This window comes from Zalophus californianus, chromosome 3 (genome assembly GCF_009762305.2).
Source record: "Zalophus californianus isolate mZalCal1 chromosome 3, mZalCal1.pri.v2, whole genome shotgun sequence".
NCBI lineage: Eukaryota > Metazoa > Chordata > Mammalia > Carnivora > Otariidae > Zalophus > Zalophus californianus.
Window position 1 is genome coordinate 126,627,097 of NC_045597.1, and position 16,563 is coordinate 126,643,659.

The 16,563-nt window shown below is 36.9% G+C and overlaps 1 protein-coding gene across 4 annotated transcripts in view; it reads right to left on the reverse strand.

Moving 5' to 3' along the window:
• The window catches only part of IFIH1 (interferon induced with helicase C domain 1), a 52,863-nt gene that overhangs the window by 30,941 nt on the left and 5,359 nt on the right, over positions 1-16,563 (reverse strand). For 3 of the 4 annotated variants that reach the window (XM_027591043.2, XM_027591041.2, XM_027591040.2), the window contains exons 2-3: positions 13,731-13,899; positions 9,404-9,550 (exon numbers count right to left, since the gene is read on the reverse strand). In XM_027591043.2, coding sequence (XP_027446844.2) covers positions 9,404-9,550; positions 13,731-13,899 — 316 coding nt within the window. The remainder of the gene's footprint in view (positions 1-9,403; positions 9,551-13,730; positions 13,900-16,563) is intronic. The other variant, XM_027591042.2, reaches the window with a different exon arrangement.

Consider the following 16,563-nt stretch of genomic DNA (forward strand, 5'->3'; position numbering starts at 1 on the left):
AAGTGATTAGGAGACGCCAAAATTAAACCAGGCTATTGAGTTTATAAGCCAAGAATTCCTGCCACTGATTTATATAGGATTATTTTGTTTTGTTCTTTGCACTTTTCACAGTATGTCAATCTGGACTTATGTCCTGATGAAGAAAGTCATGTCTATGATTTTAAAATAGATCAGATAAAATAGAGTAGTCACTTGGAGGCAGGGTGTTGCCATGAAAAGAACATTGTGCTATGGAGTCAAGCAGATCGGTCTCCAGATCTGAGCTCAGCCACTGCTAACAAATGACTTAACCTTTTTTTTCTTAAAATTTTTTTTAATATAGATAGCAGTTTCTACTTTCTCATTTATCTTGAGAATGATTCCGTTAGATAAAGGAAATGAATCATGAAGAGAAACAAATCTTAAATTCTCATGAAGTTGCTACTTAAATGGTCTTTGAATATTGGAGTTATATTATATAATAAGTTTAGTTAACTTTTATATAGGTGTCATTTCCTCTAGGGAAAATATCAAAGCTGGCTACAAAACAGATTAGAAAATGCTGGTAATTTCTAACTGTTAAAAAAAAAAAGCAGTTATTTATATCAAACTCTTTTGGAATGAAAGAAAATGATACTCATCCAATTAAAAGATAGGATTTTCTGTAATAATTTTGTAAACAGCACCAAAAAAGAACAGCTCTGTGTACAATGATAGTAAGTGTCTAAGACCAGTCCATAAGCCACGGGAAAAAATGCCTCATTTTGCAATCACAACTGAATATTTTACTAATAAGGCAGAAATATTAACTGGAATCTGAGAAATTTCACATTTAACATCTTCTAGACTTTAAATACTTTAGAATATTTTTAAACCATTTAGAAACCAAAAATATTGAAGTTAAAAAAATTCAAATGAAAAAAACCTCTTGGTTGAAGGCCTTTTTAGATCTATTTCAATGTAAAGTATGCCCTCTGCTGGAAGATGCTATTGTAACAATTAGTTGGTAAGTACATCGTTTATTCAACCTAAGGGCTAAGCTTCCTTAAGTAAAATACAAATTGGTTCTTACTTCTATCCCTGCCAGGTAATGTCCCCCCTATTTTCAACCTAGATGTATTTCCCACTCCACAGAATATTTCTCCTTTTTCACCCCTTGCCTCAGGCTGTCATACATTCTCTTTGCTGAAAAGTGGTTTTGCTTTAGAGCAGAAAGCAGTGCAAGGGGCCAGGGCTTCTACACACATTGAGAAAGAAGGGCACCTGCAGATCTCATTCACATGAGAGGTAGTGCTTACAAGGTCTGCAAATAGTCTAATTTCACTTGTCACCGTACTTTCATGTTTATTCTATTTCTGACCTTGTGATGCATTTTAGCTTCACCTATTTAGCTATTACCCTTTGCCTGGCTTCGTAATCCCCGCAGCCTGGAATGCGGGAGACTACCCTAAAGATCCGAGCACAGGTACACTTATGGGCACTCCCACAAAGATTGCACGGGTTTCCTAAGCATGCTTGCTTTCGTACCACTAATAACACCCTTTCTCTCTCTCTCTCTTTCTTTCTTTTTTTTCCTTCTTTCTTTTTTAGGGTCCTTTTTTGATAGCTCTTATTGATACTTAAAAATGAACAACAGTTGGGTATTGTCCATATGGAAAAAGCAGGCTTTTTGTGATGAGTACATTTGGGACTAAGACGCATCTTTATCACCCTCTTTCTTTTTCTTTTCCCTTCCTCCTCTAATGTCTCATTGAGATATAGTAGCCAAGCTCTTCAAGACCACCAATAAAGTTATTTTGGACTCTTCTCCCTCTGTGGGTTCCTTTGAATCTTTCTGTGCTTTTCTGTGGGCTCCTATAATTGGATCAGACACATTGCTAAGACCTCTTGTCTTTTTTTTTTTCTAAAATGCAAAGTATCCTAACACTCAAACACTCCTTTTCTTTTGAAATAACTTATCCTTAATCTTTTTTGAGAGGAAATAGATGACTTTTATTTTCAGCTCTATGTATATGGATTTGTGCGTGTGCGCGCACACACACACACACGCTCACATTTTGGTCTGTCAGATTCTGCTCTCCGTGCCAGGGAACATGTGTTCCCGCAGAATGGAGAGAAGCCACCTCCACCCACCTTGCATATTCTCTCCTGGATCCAAGCTTCTAGGAAATGAGTTCCCCAAAGAGAAAAAACTCTCCTAGAGCCACAGGCCCACATGGCTATCCATGGAGCTCCTTGCTCCTGTTTATAGAATTTATACTGCTGAAATGTTTCAGTCAGAATTAAATTTGAATTGTGTGTAAGTAATAGTGTTGGCTTAAATTGTATCATGTATACCCTTTAGCCTTTGGACTTGGATCTCCATCTATAAAGATAGTTATTAGAATACAGGGTTGTGGGGATAATAACCATACTCACTAGAGTGACCCAGTCAGTAACAGAGACCAAAAGTCTTAGAGTAAATCAGCTATGAGTGAAAAGCCAGATGACCGCATGGGAAGTGAGTCTTGGCGCTAGCAAGGTTTAGTGACGGCAAGATAGAAGACCAACTGGAAACTTCTTTGGCTGGTAAGCACCCCTCAGGAAGAGCTATTCAAGTTAGGCAGGCTTAAGCAAGCCTGAGGAGAGTATGGGAAGAGACACATTTAAGGGCGTCCTGGTAAATACTCAACGGTTGGCTCTTTGAGGTAAAAACAAACAAAAAAAACCCCCATGATTTCAAAGTGTCTACTAATTTCCATGGTGTAAATATTCCTGCCAGGGCTGATTTCAAGCTACCAGCGTGATGTCACAGAGTGGAGCTGGGAAGAAATGGGTGCGTCTGGCTCTGGCAAGCTAGTGGCAGCCAGCTCCAGCTCCCCAGGGTACACAGTCCTCCAATGAAGGACTCTCCTACGAACATCATCTGAAATGATCTGGTGCACATTGTGCTAGTATTTCATAATTGTTAAGAGTATTTTTTTCCTTAGAGAAATCATTTGTAAAAACCATAGAGAAGCCCATTAACTCATCGATCTGAGAAGTCTTCTCTCCTACCACTGACCCCCAAAAATGCTCCCCTCTAATCAAACTGTTCCCCTGCATTTTTGTATCATTTTGCTGTGTTTACTACAGTTGGATTTTGATGTGTTTATTACAGTTGGATTCATCTTGTATAGACTTTATTTTTCAGAGCAGTTTCAGGTTCACAGCAAAATTGAGTGTAAGTACAGAGACTTTCCTTAAAAGCCCTGCTCCCACACATGCAGAGCCCCCCTTATGGACACCCCCCACCCTAAATATATTTTGAATCTTCCTACACCTACACCCTTGCTCATAGTGCCCATGCAGTCTGAAATGCTGCTTACCACCTCTGTGTGTGCACAGATCCAACACAGGACCGGATGAACGGATGTCTCCGATTCCTCCTTAAGGAGGCTCTTTCTAGGTCTTCCTTCCTCCCAAGTCTTCCCTCCTTATCCTGTAACATGGTCTCCTTCACTCTGGATAGATAACTGTTTTTCTCTGGGGGCCTGGAACTTGTTTTCTGGAACTGGGTTATAAACTCCTTGAGGGTGAGGGCAATACTCCAGTACTTGGTTCTCTCAATAATAAGACCTGACCAACTCACTCTCTGGCTTCTAGTCCTCATTCACATGCCAAAATAGAGAAGGTAAGGCTTAAGCATCAAATTAAAATTAAAATTGTTGCCTTTGTTAAAATGGTGCTAAAAAAAAAAAAAGCACTTGAGGTTTGTAGCCATAAAAGGATGTCATGAAAATAAATCCAGCACGTCTTAGCTGCACACCGGGGAGATTCTTTCTGTCGAAATACCTATGTCCTCCAACCCGAGAGATGAACAATAACCCTCAAGGAACTATTAAGCAATTGGAAGTCATATAACTAACCTACATAGCTCCAGGGAGGTTTCAAATAAAATACAAACCTATATTAACTGTTAGCCGACACTGACATCAGCAGGGACAGCAGCTTATCTCTCTCTCTCTCATCGGTTCTCTCTCTCTTTCTCTTTTTCAGCTCAAATTAATATCTGCCTTTTGGATTGACTCAGTAGTATTTTTGATTCCCAATAATTAATGTAACTAAATTTAGCAAAATATAGAAGTGAAGGATGGTTACCTGAAGTCAAACCAATCTTGTAATAGTGTGGGTAATTCTGACACAATCTTATATGCTGCTATATCAATTATCTTTTCCACTAAGGTCTCAAGTACTATATGGTAATTTTTTTTCTAGAGATTCTAAAAATCTCTAAATTTCTAGAGGCTGGTGCTATAAAACATTATTCTGGTCCTCATGTGCAAGGATAAATTTTGTGGCATTTTTACAGAAATTAGTATAGACCAAATCTAAGATTGGACTTTGGTCTATAAAAAGGCAAAACAAAACAACAACAAAAAAAGTGCTATAACAGATTGGGCCAGGGAGAAGGAGGCTGTTTTATAAAGGTCAATTTTTAAACCCCTCCTACAGAACATGATCTATGCAAAATATATCCACAATATATTCCAAAGCATAATGTCACCGGATAAACCTAAGGAGTGGAACATATGGGGGAATATGAAAAAGAAGGTATTAAAGTCTGAAAACAAGCAGGTTGGTAAGCTCATTAGCTGGGGTGGAATTTTAAAATCTTCACGTGAACGAATATATAAATCAAAATATACACATGCGTTCACAGTCATGCGCACTGTATATTCACATATGGCACACTCTACAGTTACATTATAATCTTCCACACTGGAACAGTGAATTCCATTCTCTTTATAATGTAAAAGCGCCCTCTGCTGGCCAACCTCAGGTACTTGCACTTTCTCGTTTCATAATAGGAAGATCCAACATAGAACGATAAAAGAAGTCTGGGAGATTTTATGGGAAACTCTTCATCAAAGTAAGTTCACTGCAAATAAAAATTTTATTTTGTTTTGATTCTCATTTGCTTTGCTTTCATTTTATTCTAAGGCATTAATTCCTAAAATAGTGTAATGTAAAAGTTGGTGTAAAATAACTACTTGTTTTTGAGAAAGCAATAATAGATTATTAAATTAAAAATGACTGTACAATCAATTCTACTGTAAGCATACAGAGTTAAAATGATCCAGATAACCTCGTATTTCCTAAAATTATTTTCAACAGAAGAAAATGAATGTGGCTTTTTTGGTCCCTCTGATGTTTTCTAGGGAGGTGTGGTCTAGAGAAACAGCACAGATTTCCAATATTTTCTTGTTCTAAGAGATGACCAGTGACTTTAGAAAGGAGAACTATAACATCCAGCATTAAAATTCTACTAACTGTCTGAGAACTATTCAAACATCCTTCAGAAATTATTGTGTTAATTTAGAAGAAGGCAAGTCTTAAAAATTGGTGTATCTTCATTATTAACCACTTTTTAATGGGAAGTAGTTGGAAGGAGGAAGGAAGAACAAATATCAGTCCCCCCGTTGGAGGCATGACAAAAGCACTCTCCAGAGCCGCCTCCTAGGGAATCCTGATATATCACCCCAAGAGTGAAGGAGAAATGGGTTTAAAATTGCTTTCAGGGCAGGCGACTGTTACTAGTGGTAGTGTATCTTATCCACCATGTGTGTTAAGGAGTCAAAGGGGCTAAAAAACAATATATAAGGAATCTTTGCATTGAAACTATAAATAATTACCACTTGTATGCACCAAGACTATTATGCACTGAAAAAAATATTTTAGAAACTGGTTCAGAAATAAAAATTAGAGGAGTCAATTTAAAATTAGAAATAATTCGAGTTACATTTTTTTCCTTCTGCATATGAAAATTCATATTTATAGAATGTGTGCAGCTTAAGCAATAAGTTTCTTTCAATGCTACTTTGGTTGCATTGACTATATTTGAGCTGTATATGAAATCTTAACCCTATATATTAGAATTCAAAATAAGGATTATACATTATCAATACCGGTAAGATATGCAAAACAAAATTATGCAAATGATAGTAGAGACTATGGGATACTTGCCCCTTTATTTTGACTGTTAATTCTATGAAAGAATGCCTGTGGGGGCAAAATCCTTCTACGGTAACTTCTGCAATAAAAACTTCAATCAAAAGGACAGCAGTAACTTTCTTAGGCTAATGGTACTTTACAAGTTATTTATATCTGTAATTCTTAGTTCCAGAGAGCAGTAAGGAAATAGACAAACACTTGGAATGACCCATAGCATCTATCAGCAGTGGTGTCTAAGACCTAAAGCAAAGGAACTACATTTTCATAAATAAGTTACCTTTTGTTATTGCTCTGAAAAGGGCCAGAATGGATTGGTCTGTCTGGCTCTCAAGTCCACAGGGAATCATGAGTCCAGACATCATGAGGATCCTACAGACCAGAAGGTCATTCAAGTCTGTGAATTGGGTGGGGTCCTTATCACTGTACAGTGTACTATACTTCCAAATGTTCTCAGACTAGTATATATATTTTAATTGGCTGTCCTTGCATTTACTGTATGAATGTTACCAGCACTTACGGTGACTATGCAGTGACTACTGGTTGACTGACATGCCCATCAGTTGAAAGCTCCACGGGAGCAAGAAGCCACCTCCGTATGTTCCCCCACTGTCTTGGCAGTACTGAACACTGAACAGTACATGTCTGGCATGTAGTAGTTAAACAAATATTTGTTAAATGAAAGAATTGAAAGGAACAGAGGGCAAATGGGAGAGAGGGAACACAAGGGGGAAAAAAACCCTTTCTGTCCTCTAAGCCATTATTAAGATCTAGATTTTTTTTTCACAACATGCAACTTTAAGTTTTACATTAACTCATAGAAAGAACATTTTTAAAGTTTTGCCTTTAATTTTGTTCACTTTAAGACTCAGAATCCTCCATAGAGACATAAGCTATAGGCTGATGAGATGCATTGCTGGCAACATTTGATGAAAAACCCTCATTCAAGATATAGGATCATCTTCCAGCCTCAGTCCTGTCTTCAGTTCTTTCTAGTGTGGATTTAGAAAACAGCCAGTAACCCCACAGAGATGTCAGGTGTCCTACCAAGGAAATTTATTAAAATGTGACAAATCCACATTCAGATAGTGATTTTGGCATTCCTATGAGATCATGATTTCTGAAAGAAAGCGTAGCTGCTCAAATGAAAAAAAATCCTCTGGAATTCAAGTTTTTGCTATTCTATATATTAAACCTCACTCCTTAAAGTGTGGTCCAGGACCAGCAATACAGCATCACCTGGGAGCCCGTGAGAAAGGCAGAATCTCAGCCTCTACACAGGACCTACTGAATCAGAATGCATTTCAGTAAGACCCACTCCTCTCGATGATTCATATACACAGTAAAGCAGCAGAAGCACTGCATAAAACAAACAAACAAACAAACAAAAAATGAGGCACAAGCCTGAATAACTGGCAAACTATAAAACATATTGGGACTATTTATAACAAAGGATTGCTATCCTATATATTTAGATACTTCACATAAATCAGCAGGAAGAATATAAACACCCTAATAGAAAAATAGATAGGGAATTAGTAACAACAACAAACAGAATAAACTTATAAAAGGGTTTTCCACCAGAAATCAAAAAAATAAAATTCAAATAGCAAAATACCAAACTGGCAAGGCTTGAAAATAATGATATTTTGTAGAAATACCTGTTCTTGTGGAAGAGACTTTAGGGCAATAGGCACTCTCTTATACTACTAAAGGACACCTAAATTGGTACAAGTTTCTGGAGTGAAATTTGACATTAAGTATCAAATGTCTTAAGATTGTAAACATCATTGGATCCAGAAGTTCCAATTATGTAATATGTTTTTGAGAATTAAACTGAAACATAGATATGAAGAGAGTTCTTCACAATGTAGAAATTTTTAAACATCCTAAATATTTAACGATTGATTTATTAATTATAAAGCATCCAATGGATGGAACTATTATTAAGTCATTAAAAATCATGCTATAGAAGACTATCTAACAAACACAGGAGATATGCCATTGTGTATAAACATCCACTTATGTAAAAAGAGCAGAAGGATAGATACCCAAATGTTAAGAGTAATACATCTACATTGTGGGAGGATGGGTGACTTTTTCTTTGTATGTTTTCACATTTTCCAAATTTCCTTCAATGCAGCTACACTACTTTTCTGAGTAGAAAATGGTAAACTTTGGAAGCGCCTGGCTGGCTCAGTCAGTGGAGCATGTGACTCTTGATCTCAGGGTTGTGAGTTTGAGGCCCACATTGGAGGTAGAGATGACTTTAAAAAAAAAAGGGGAGAGAAGAAAGTAGTAAACTTTGCAGTGGTGTGATGGAGTCAGCTTCTATCGGCTCACAAAAGCCAATTGTTAGATTTTCAGGAATTTGTGAGCAGGTTAAACACATCCATTTTAAAAATTAAATCATATTGATCTATAGTTAGATAAATTATATGAAAGCATAGGTAATGAATACTCAAACTCATCACTTCCTAATCGTGTTTCTGGATTTTGCTATTATCTCTGTCATTGAGGCTGTTAATGCCCACTGTATCTGCATAGCAGAAATGCTAACACAATGGTGACCTAGTGCTTCTCTCTTTCCAACTCAGGGACATCAGGTTGGAGGTTTGACATCAGCTTCAGTGGGAGCATTTGCATCCTGAAGGTTGGCAAATGCTACAGCTCAGTACCTCCTTTCTTTCCCCTGTAGAGTTACTTCTTAAACATTTACCAGCACAGCACAGATTTTTAAAAAATTGTTTCTTTTAAATGACTATTTCTTGCGAAAATAGAATGTGGCCCTTTGGTGGGGAGAGAAGAAGAGAGGATTTTCCTATCCAGTAAATTAGGGAGGGGAATGTGATTAAATTAGTTTGATCCTTCCAGGAATGTTTTGTATCAAAAAAGGTGGTCATGGTGGTAAATAGTTTGCTCACCACTTAGTTACTGCAAATCAAGCCAACCCCAGTTTAACACCTGTCATCCTCTTTGCTACAGACTTGCTTCTGGTCTCTACAACCCAGCTGAACCTCCCTGAGACATGCCAGTCTATAAAATAAAGAAAAGATAACGAATGGCCTTTTTAATCCTCGGAGCTTGGGATGAATCAAACTAATTCATATATTTGAAGGTACTTTGAAAACTATGAAATATAAGGTATGCTTATAATACTTATCACATCACAAAGACCATGGGTATCTTCTTATAAAGTAAAATTAGAACCAAATGTGTTCCTATTCATAACATATTAGTATTGCATTAGTTTTGAAAAACATTTTTAGCCACAAAGAATTCTTTTAATTTAAACGTTTCTAGAAATATGAATTTTAATAAGAATGCTCACAAAACCCCAAGGCCCAAATTTTCTCCCTGTGTTTCACAGATCCCGACGTCACCAATGCACCAACTGATTTTTCGGGAAGTGGCAATTAGCAAAATATGGAAACTATGTGCAGGTTCCAAATACCTGAAACAGCAGAAGAATCTACCAAAGACGATTCCAGCGAATCACTCTCCTTGTCCCAGCCCTCTCTCTCTGGACTTGGCTGACCTGTGGCTAAAAGAACTGCCTCTTGAATGTCAGGGCCACCTTCTTGGGATAAGTTCTCAGTCTCTGTGAATAAAGCATTAGAAGGTAAGCAGTAGTGCAGTGCAAACTTGTGTAGAGTCTGAATCACTGCAGTTGCTATTCTGAAAATGAAACAGGAGTTCCTAATGGACATTTACCGGAATATATTGAAGTATTTTGAAATCCTAAACAGAATGTAAATCGTTCATGCAAGTTTTTACACAATATCAATAGATAGTATTATTATTTTGAAAACCAAATGGAAGTTCCCAGTAGAAATCTGCCTCAATATACTTTTGTACTTTCACATTTTGAAATGCTAGGAACATAGTTTTTGTTATGATACAGTATTTCTATTTTTTAATATGGACACAGTGAGTAATTCTTTTGTAATGATTACATTTTATCTAAAAAGACGTTATCTAAGTATCATGGTAATCACTTTAGTCTGATGATTTCCTATCTGACCATTACTGGTAGGAAGTAAGGCACTAATTTAGTGACACAAAGTTATATTTAAGGCTGAATTATGAAAATGCAAATTTGGTGGTGGTTTTTCTTTAGCTTGCGCTCTTGCCATTTTGTTCCCTCGCTGTGCGTTCTACATGAGATGTACATATGCTTTAATGTCAGCCTAAATTCATGTATTTTGAATATCTGGAGATTTTTTAGGAATTCCATAAAATATTCTGCATCCTTCCCTTCCCCTTCCGTCCATTTCTCCCATCAGCCTTTCTTCCTTCAACCAAGTATTGAATGTTTTCTTAAGGGACTATGTGGGTTACAAAGAAAAATAAGAGTTTCTGTCCTCCTGAAGCTTTCATCTATCAGAGAAGACTGATTCCCTAAATAAAGTTTCTTAAAGTATCATTGTGGATTAACCCATCCTAAAGAATAAAGGAAAAGTATGTCCTGCATATGGAGAATTTCCCAAAGAAAATTGTGACTTTGGACTCTGTTATTGGGCAAAATGACTTGACAACGTTTGCAGGTACACATTAAGTATGTTTGGGGTTTGTAATCAGAATGGTCCATGATTTTGCGCTTACCATATAAGTGCTATGGAAATGTTGAATCACTTAATTCTCCAAAGAGCCCTAGGTAATAGGTAATATTATTTTCCCCAGTTCACAGAGGAGTAAACTGAGGCACAGAGAGGGCAAGTGCCTGCTCAAAGCTACACATCCAGGGAAGTAAAAGAGCCAGGATTCAATAAGCATCAGGATCCAGAGCCTAGGCTCCTCTATCAGTCAGCTCAGGCCACAGTAACAAAATACCATAGATGGAATAACTCAAGCAAGAGAATTTGATTTTCTCATAGTGCTGGAGATCGGAAGTTCCCGATCAATGTGCCAGCAGGATTGGTGTCTGGTAAGAGCTCTCTTCGAGGGTACAGAAGGCCACCTTCTCATTGTGTCCTCACATGGTGAAGAGAGAGACAGAGACCTCTTCCTCTTCTTATAAAGCCACAGTCCTATCAGATTAGGGCTCACCCTTCCGACCTCATTTCACCTTAATTATCTCCTTGGAGGCCCTATCCCCCAGAAACGGTCACAGTAGATATTAGGGCTTCAACATATGAATTTTGGGTAAACACAACTTAGTCCATAGTAACTCCTAATCACAAGAATAATCATAGCTAACTTTATTCTGGTCATTAAAACCCACCAGAAAAATTCTTAGATTCTCATAAAAAGAGGTATAGTTCAGCCAACAAAATTTAAATCCCAATCCCTCTGGTTAGATTTTCTGAAGAAATGAAAAAATAAGCCCTGCTTTTTGGAATGAGTGGGTCAGGAGCAACCTGCCTGCAGGTAGGGGTGGTGGGGAGTCTACAGATGTTGCCCCAGCCAGGGATTGGAGTTTTTCTTCCAATCCTCAAAGGAAGCTCAGAGATCCCTTTCCACTCTGCTCCTTGCCATCAGAGAAGCCCTCGTATCTGAGTCAATGCCCATGATCACTCCCTTTGGTAGAATGAGGGAGAAGCCCCAACCATGAGAGGACCCTGCTACGGGACAAGAGAGGGGTTTGGACAATTGGTGCCCCTGTTTTTCTTTCCACAAGGCCTTTCCCCCTTTTATAAAGTGCCTGGCCTTGGCCAGCCAGGCTATGTGTGTGGGCTAGGGAAAATGTGGATAAACTAGTCCCTAAGCCATTCAAAAACATAAAGACCTAATAAATTTATGGCATACAGTAAAGAAAGTGAAGAGGAAAGCATGAAAGTACTAGATGTATGTGATGAGTGTGTTACAATGTAGGTATTACCTGGGATTTACTATGCTTACACTACCTACATTGCTCTTGCTCAAAGAATTACAATTTTTAGAATTACATTAAACTTCTAGAGGCAACTGCGTGGCTCAGTCGGCTAAGTGTCCGACTCTTGACCTTGGCTCAGGTCTTGATCTCAGGGTGCTGAGTCGGAGCCCTGCATTGGACTCCTTGCTGGGTATGGAGCCTGCTAAAACAAACAAACAAACAAACAAACAAACAAACAAACAAAACTTCTAGCAAAGCATCTGGTGAAGAAGAATTTAAAAATATTTTAGAAAGAGGGGTGCCTGGGTGGCTCAGTGGGTTGAGCAACTCTTGGTTTCCACTCAGGTCATGATCATGATCTCCGGGTCCTGGGATCCAGCTGCATGGGGCTCTGTGCTCAGCACGGAGTCTGCTTTCCCTCTTCTTCCCCATGCTCCTCACCCCCAATTGCTCTCTCTTTCTCTCTCAAACAAATGAATAAAAATCCTTCAAATATATATACATATAGTAGAAGGAAATATGGCCATACATGTTGTATATGTCAGGAGAATCTAGAAGACACTTTGGAGCAGATCTTCTAGACTCCATCCTAAACAAGTGTGCCACTGTACACAACTATAAAATGGATAGGTACCCTCGAATTTGAGGGATGGATATGACAAGGTCTTGTGACCTGAAAGGTCACCTTTCTAAGATTTCTTATTACACTGAAACCAAAATTTCCCAGGGAACAACAACAACAACAACAAAATCTAGACTGCAGCCATTTTCTCTTTGAAATTTGAGCCCTTGAATGTTTGTCATGGATGGAAATGGTTCCATGAGGTCCTGAAAGGGAACTCGTCATGGGATGTGTGTGTGTGTGTGTGTGTGTGTGTGTGTGTGTGTGTGTGTGTGTGTGTGTCTGTCTGTTTCTGTATATGCATATATATACACAGATATGTGTGTGTGTGTGTGTGTATTTCTAACTACTGGGCAAAATTAACCTATTTCATAAATAACAGAATAAAAAATAATGTGCTATGTATTTTAATAACTTAGTAACTTTTTATTTTGCAAAAGCAACTTAGAAAAGTGTTTACTGGGTATCTTCTTCCATTAGAAAGTGGTATGTGGCAATAGGGACTTTGTGTGTCTCATTTAGTCCATATTTGCAGCATTTGCAACAGTGTGTGTGGCACTCATCACACGTTGTTTGTTGAATGAATGATGGGATGGCTGGATGAATAGAAGTGGAGTAAGCTTGAAGTGACTGTAATGTATTTAAATCATGTTATTACCAATTAACTTTCAATTTGTCTTACATATGAGATTTTGGAAACCACAAGATACACACCCTGAAAAGAAAAATAAGATGGCAGTTTATATTAGATTTACAAATAATACATGTGAAAAGGCTCTAAAATGTTACTTTTATTATTATAATTGAAGGAACAACAACAACAAAAATCTCACAGGAAGTAATATTGAGATATGTTGGTAATTACAGACCTTTTATCAAATGTTTAATAAATTCCTTAAAAATTGATATAGATGGCCAGAAAACTAGCAGCACAGGTGTAATAACCACTAAAATATTTTCTTCCTATTTATTGGTTATCTAATCAATGTATAAATTATTTTGATAAAAATTTTAGATAATCATCTTGTCTTCAGTGTAAGATGAGTAGTGGAAGGAATATTAGATTAGGGGTCAGCTGCCAATATAGCTGAAAGCTGCCAATAAATAAAGCTGCCAATAGTCCAGTTTGCTGAGTTTTATGATCTTTGGTAAGTTAATCTTTTCCCATGCAACAGTTTCCTCATTTGTAAAGGGGAAAAAAAATAGATGATTTCTCAAATTGCTTCCAATTTTGAAATTTTGATTCTCGATATCTTAGTGTTTGGCATTGTGTCTACAGGCTTCATTAAACTTTCAATCACTAGGGAAAATGTACAAACTCTTTTTTAGTAGAATTAGATATACCTGCATTGCTTTCAAAGCAAGGGGTGCCTGTTAGCTCTTGGATAAGGGCGTGGTTTTCCGTTTGATGCAGAACAATCAGAAATGCAGAAAACCAGTTTTCTTTCTGCACAATCCTTTTCAGTAGCTCTCTTACACCTGATTCATTTCCATAGCTTTCTGCAGCAGAAATCTGTTTTAAGAGAAAAGCAGAATTAAAGAGATCACACATCTTCTGAACAATTTTAAACAGGAACTAGCCTTTTTAAAAAATGAGCAATTAAGCATAGTAAGTATTAGTAAAGGCTTATGTCCAACCACCAAAGAAAAGAACAATGTCACTTACAGTAATTCTGGATTGTAGCGGGGACAAATCTCTGAGCCAAGCCCCCTTTTAAATATGAACCATTTTTTAAAGCCACTATGATGTTCAAAACTTACACTTAGGGAATAAAGGTTCTACCTTGGCCATTCTGAATAAGGGGGACAAAAGAAAACGTCTTTCATTTCTAGTTCTGTTAGGTTTATTTGCATCAATTTCTTTCCGTATATCTAGGATTTGCTATTTCTTTTCAAACCATGGAGTCTATAAATAGGAAGCCAATTGTTTCTTACCTGACTCCTCTTTCTTGACTATCACTACTATTAAGTAATTACTATCAAGAGATTTATATTCTTGTTTACTTAGTATTTGCAATATGTATTAATGACTATAATATTTTCCTAAGTTTGTGTTATTTAATATTATGAGACTAATTTACTTAATTTCTACATATATTCCTTAAAGTATGGGGCGGAATTATTTCTGTATCTATTCATTACAACTTTTAGTCTTCCTTTGACTTCTCTTTTAGATTAAACTAACAAATCATTTTAAATGTGGATCATTTGTGTAATCATTATCACAGTGCATTTCCCAGTTCTTAATACAGCACCAAACATTGGGAGAAAAGACCAATACAAGCCACATTTAGACCAGAAAGAAATAAGACAGGGTATCATCAGCCTGCTGTGCCTTTGGGATAGGCTTCATCCCTCTGGGCTTTGACTTCTGCATGTGCAAAATGAGGCAACTGAAAGGAAATTTCAGGGCTTTTCCACTCTACCTGCACATTAGGCACACCTGCGGAGATTTAAAAACACTCATGTCTGGGATCTACCCCCAAGGATTCTGACTTATTTTGTCTGTGTTGGGAAGCCAGAATATTTTTAAGGATCTCAGGATTCCAATCAGCAGTTTAGTTCAGAAATATTGACTTACCTCCTCTCAAAGGCCCTTCTGAACATTCGTCCACTTCCTACATGTATAATCTGGGTTGATTAGCTAGATTAATTGTTTCCTATTAAATTTGTGCATTTTCTAGTCCTATAAATATATCCTATAACTTTTTAGTGTCAGGTATTTGTTTGCATTTTTGGAACAGTGTCTGACACAAATTTAGTGTTAGTCATTATCGTGGATGACTGAAGAAAGCATCTATCTTTATAAACACTGCACCAGTGGACACTACTTAGTACAGAAGTATGCAGCATGATTTCTACCCAGTGGGTATGTTTGTCTTACTAGATAATACTTAATAATGTTATTATAAAGGCTTTGCACCTATTAACCCAGAAACCCTGAAGAAGGAACTAATATTAACCCACTTCGCAGACCAGAAATCCAAGGCACACAGAATTCCAGTTACCTTCCTGAAGCCACAAAGCTCGTAAATGGCAAAGGGAGAATTTCATCCCAGGCAATTGACTTCAGAGGCCAAATACTGCCTTCCTGAGCTATAATTATAGCTACCAATTGTCTACAATTTTAAGCACATTTTCTGACAAGAAGTGGATAAGATGACTACTGGACTTAATAAAATTTAGGTGATTTCAGTCTATCTCCCTCACAGCATTTTCTAAGCAGATTCTTGCTCATTTCTTACCTTTTGTTCAACTTCATTAATCTCCTAATGGAAACTTTTTGTCTTCTCCGGTGTTTGTAGTATCTTTATTATTATCTGCTAACTTAAACCCTAGTTGCTAAAGATGTTTAGTAAGACTGGTTTGAGCACCTTCTTTTAACTCAACCATTTCTATTTTTAATTACCTTACTCTTTAATCACCTTTAAATCCATCTGACAGAAGTAATCAGAAAGCATTTCTCTAAAAAGAATAAGTGATACACTGTAATGAATATTCTCACTAAAAACCTAATTATATTATAGGCATTAAACTTCCGTCCACTCTTAATCAGTTAAGTTGATTTTAACTGTAAAATTACATTTGTCAAGCTTGCTTTGTCCTTACTGTGTTCAGGCATTTGAAGATCATTATGTCATTATTTCCTATGAGTATTTTTATTATTTGAACAGTGGAACTACATAGAACACCACTGCAATTTTAGCAGCTTCATCAAGATTCTGAATTTTTAATAAGTCTTCTGAATTTGAGTGTTAGAAAGTACCTTTGAAACAGCCATATATATGTAGCTATATTATATGTATATATATATACATTTTTTAACTTAATCTGTTCTCCTAAAACATACTAGAGACATTAGATCCCGTTATTAAACTTGATTATGGAAATTCTTGAGAGATGAGTATTTAGACTTGAGATTTCAACAGGACATATAATGATTCTCACTCATGTTCCTCCCTCACTGAATATTTTCTCTAAATATGCAGTTTAAAATAGTTATGAGACATTGTTAACTAATTTATGGAATACAAAATAAATATGAATTTGTGGGTAATACAATTACATGCTTTCACATTCTAAATTCTTTGATCTATGTTTTTCTTTCCAACAGAAATCAGTAGAGAAAGCAATGATATTTCCATTAAGCACTGGTTTGCCAACAAAATTGCTTGAT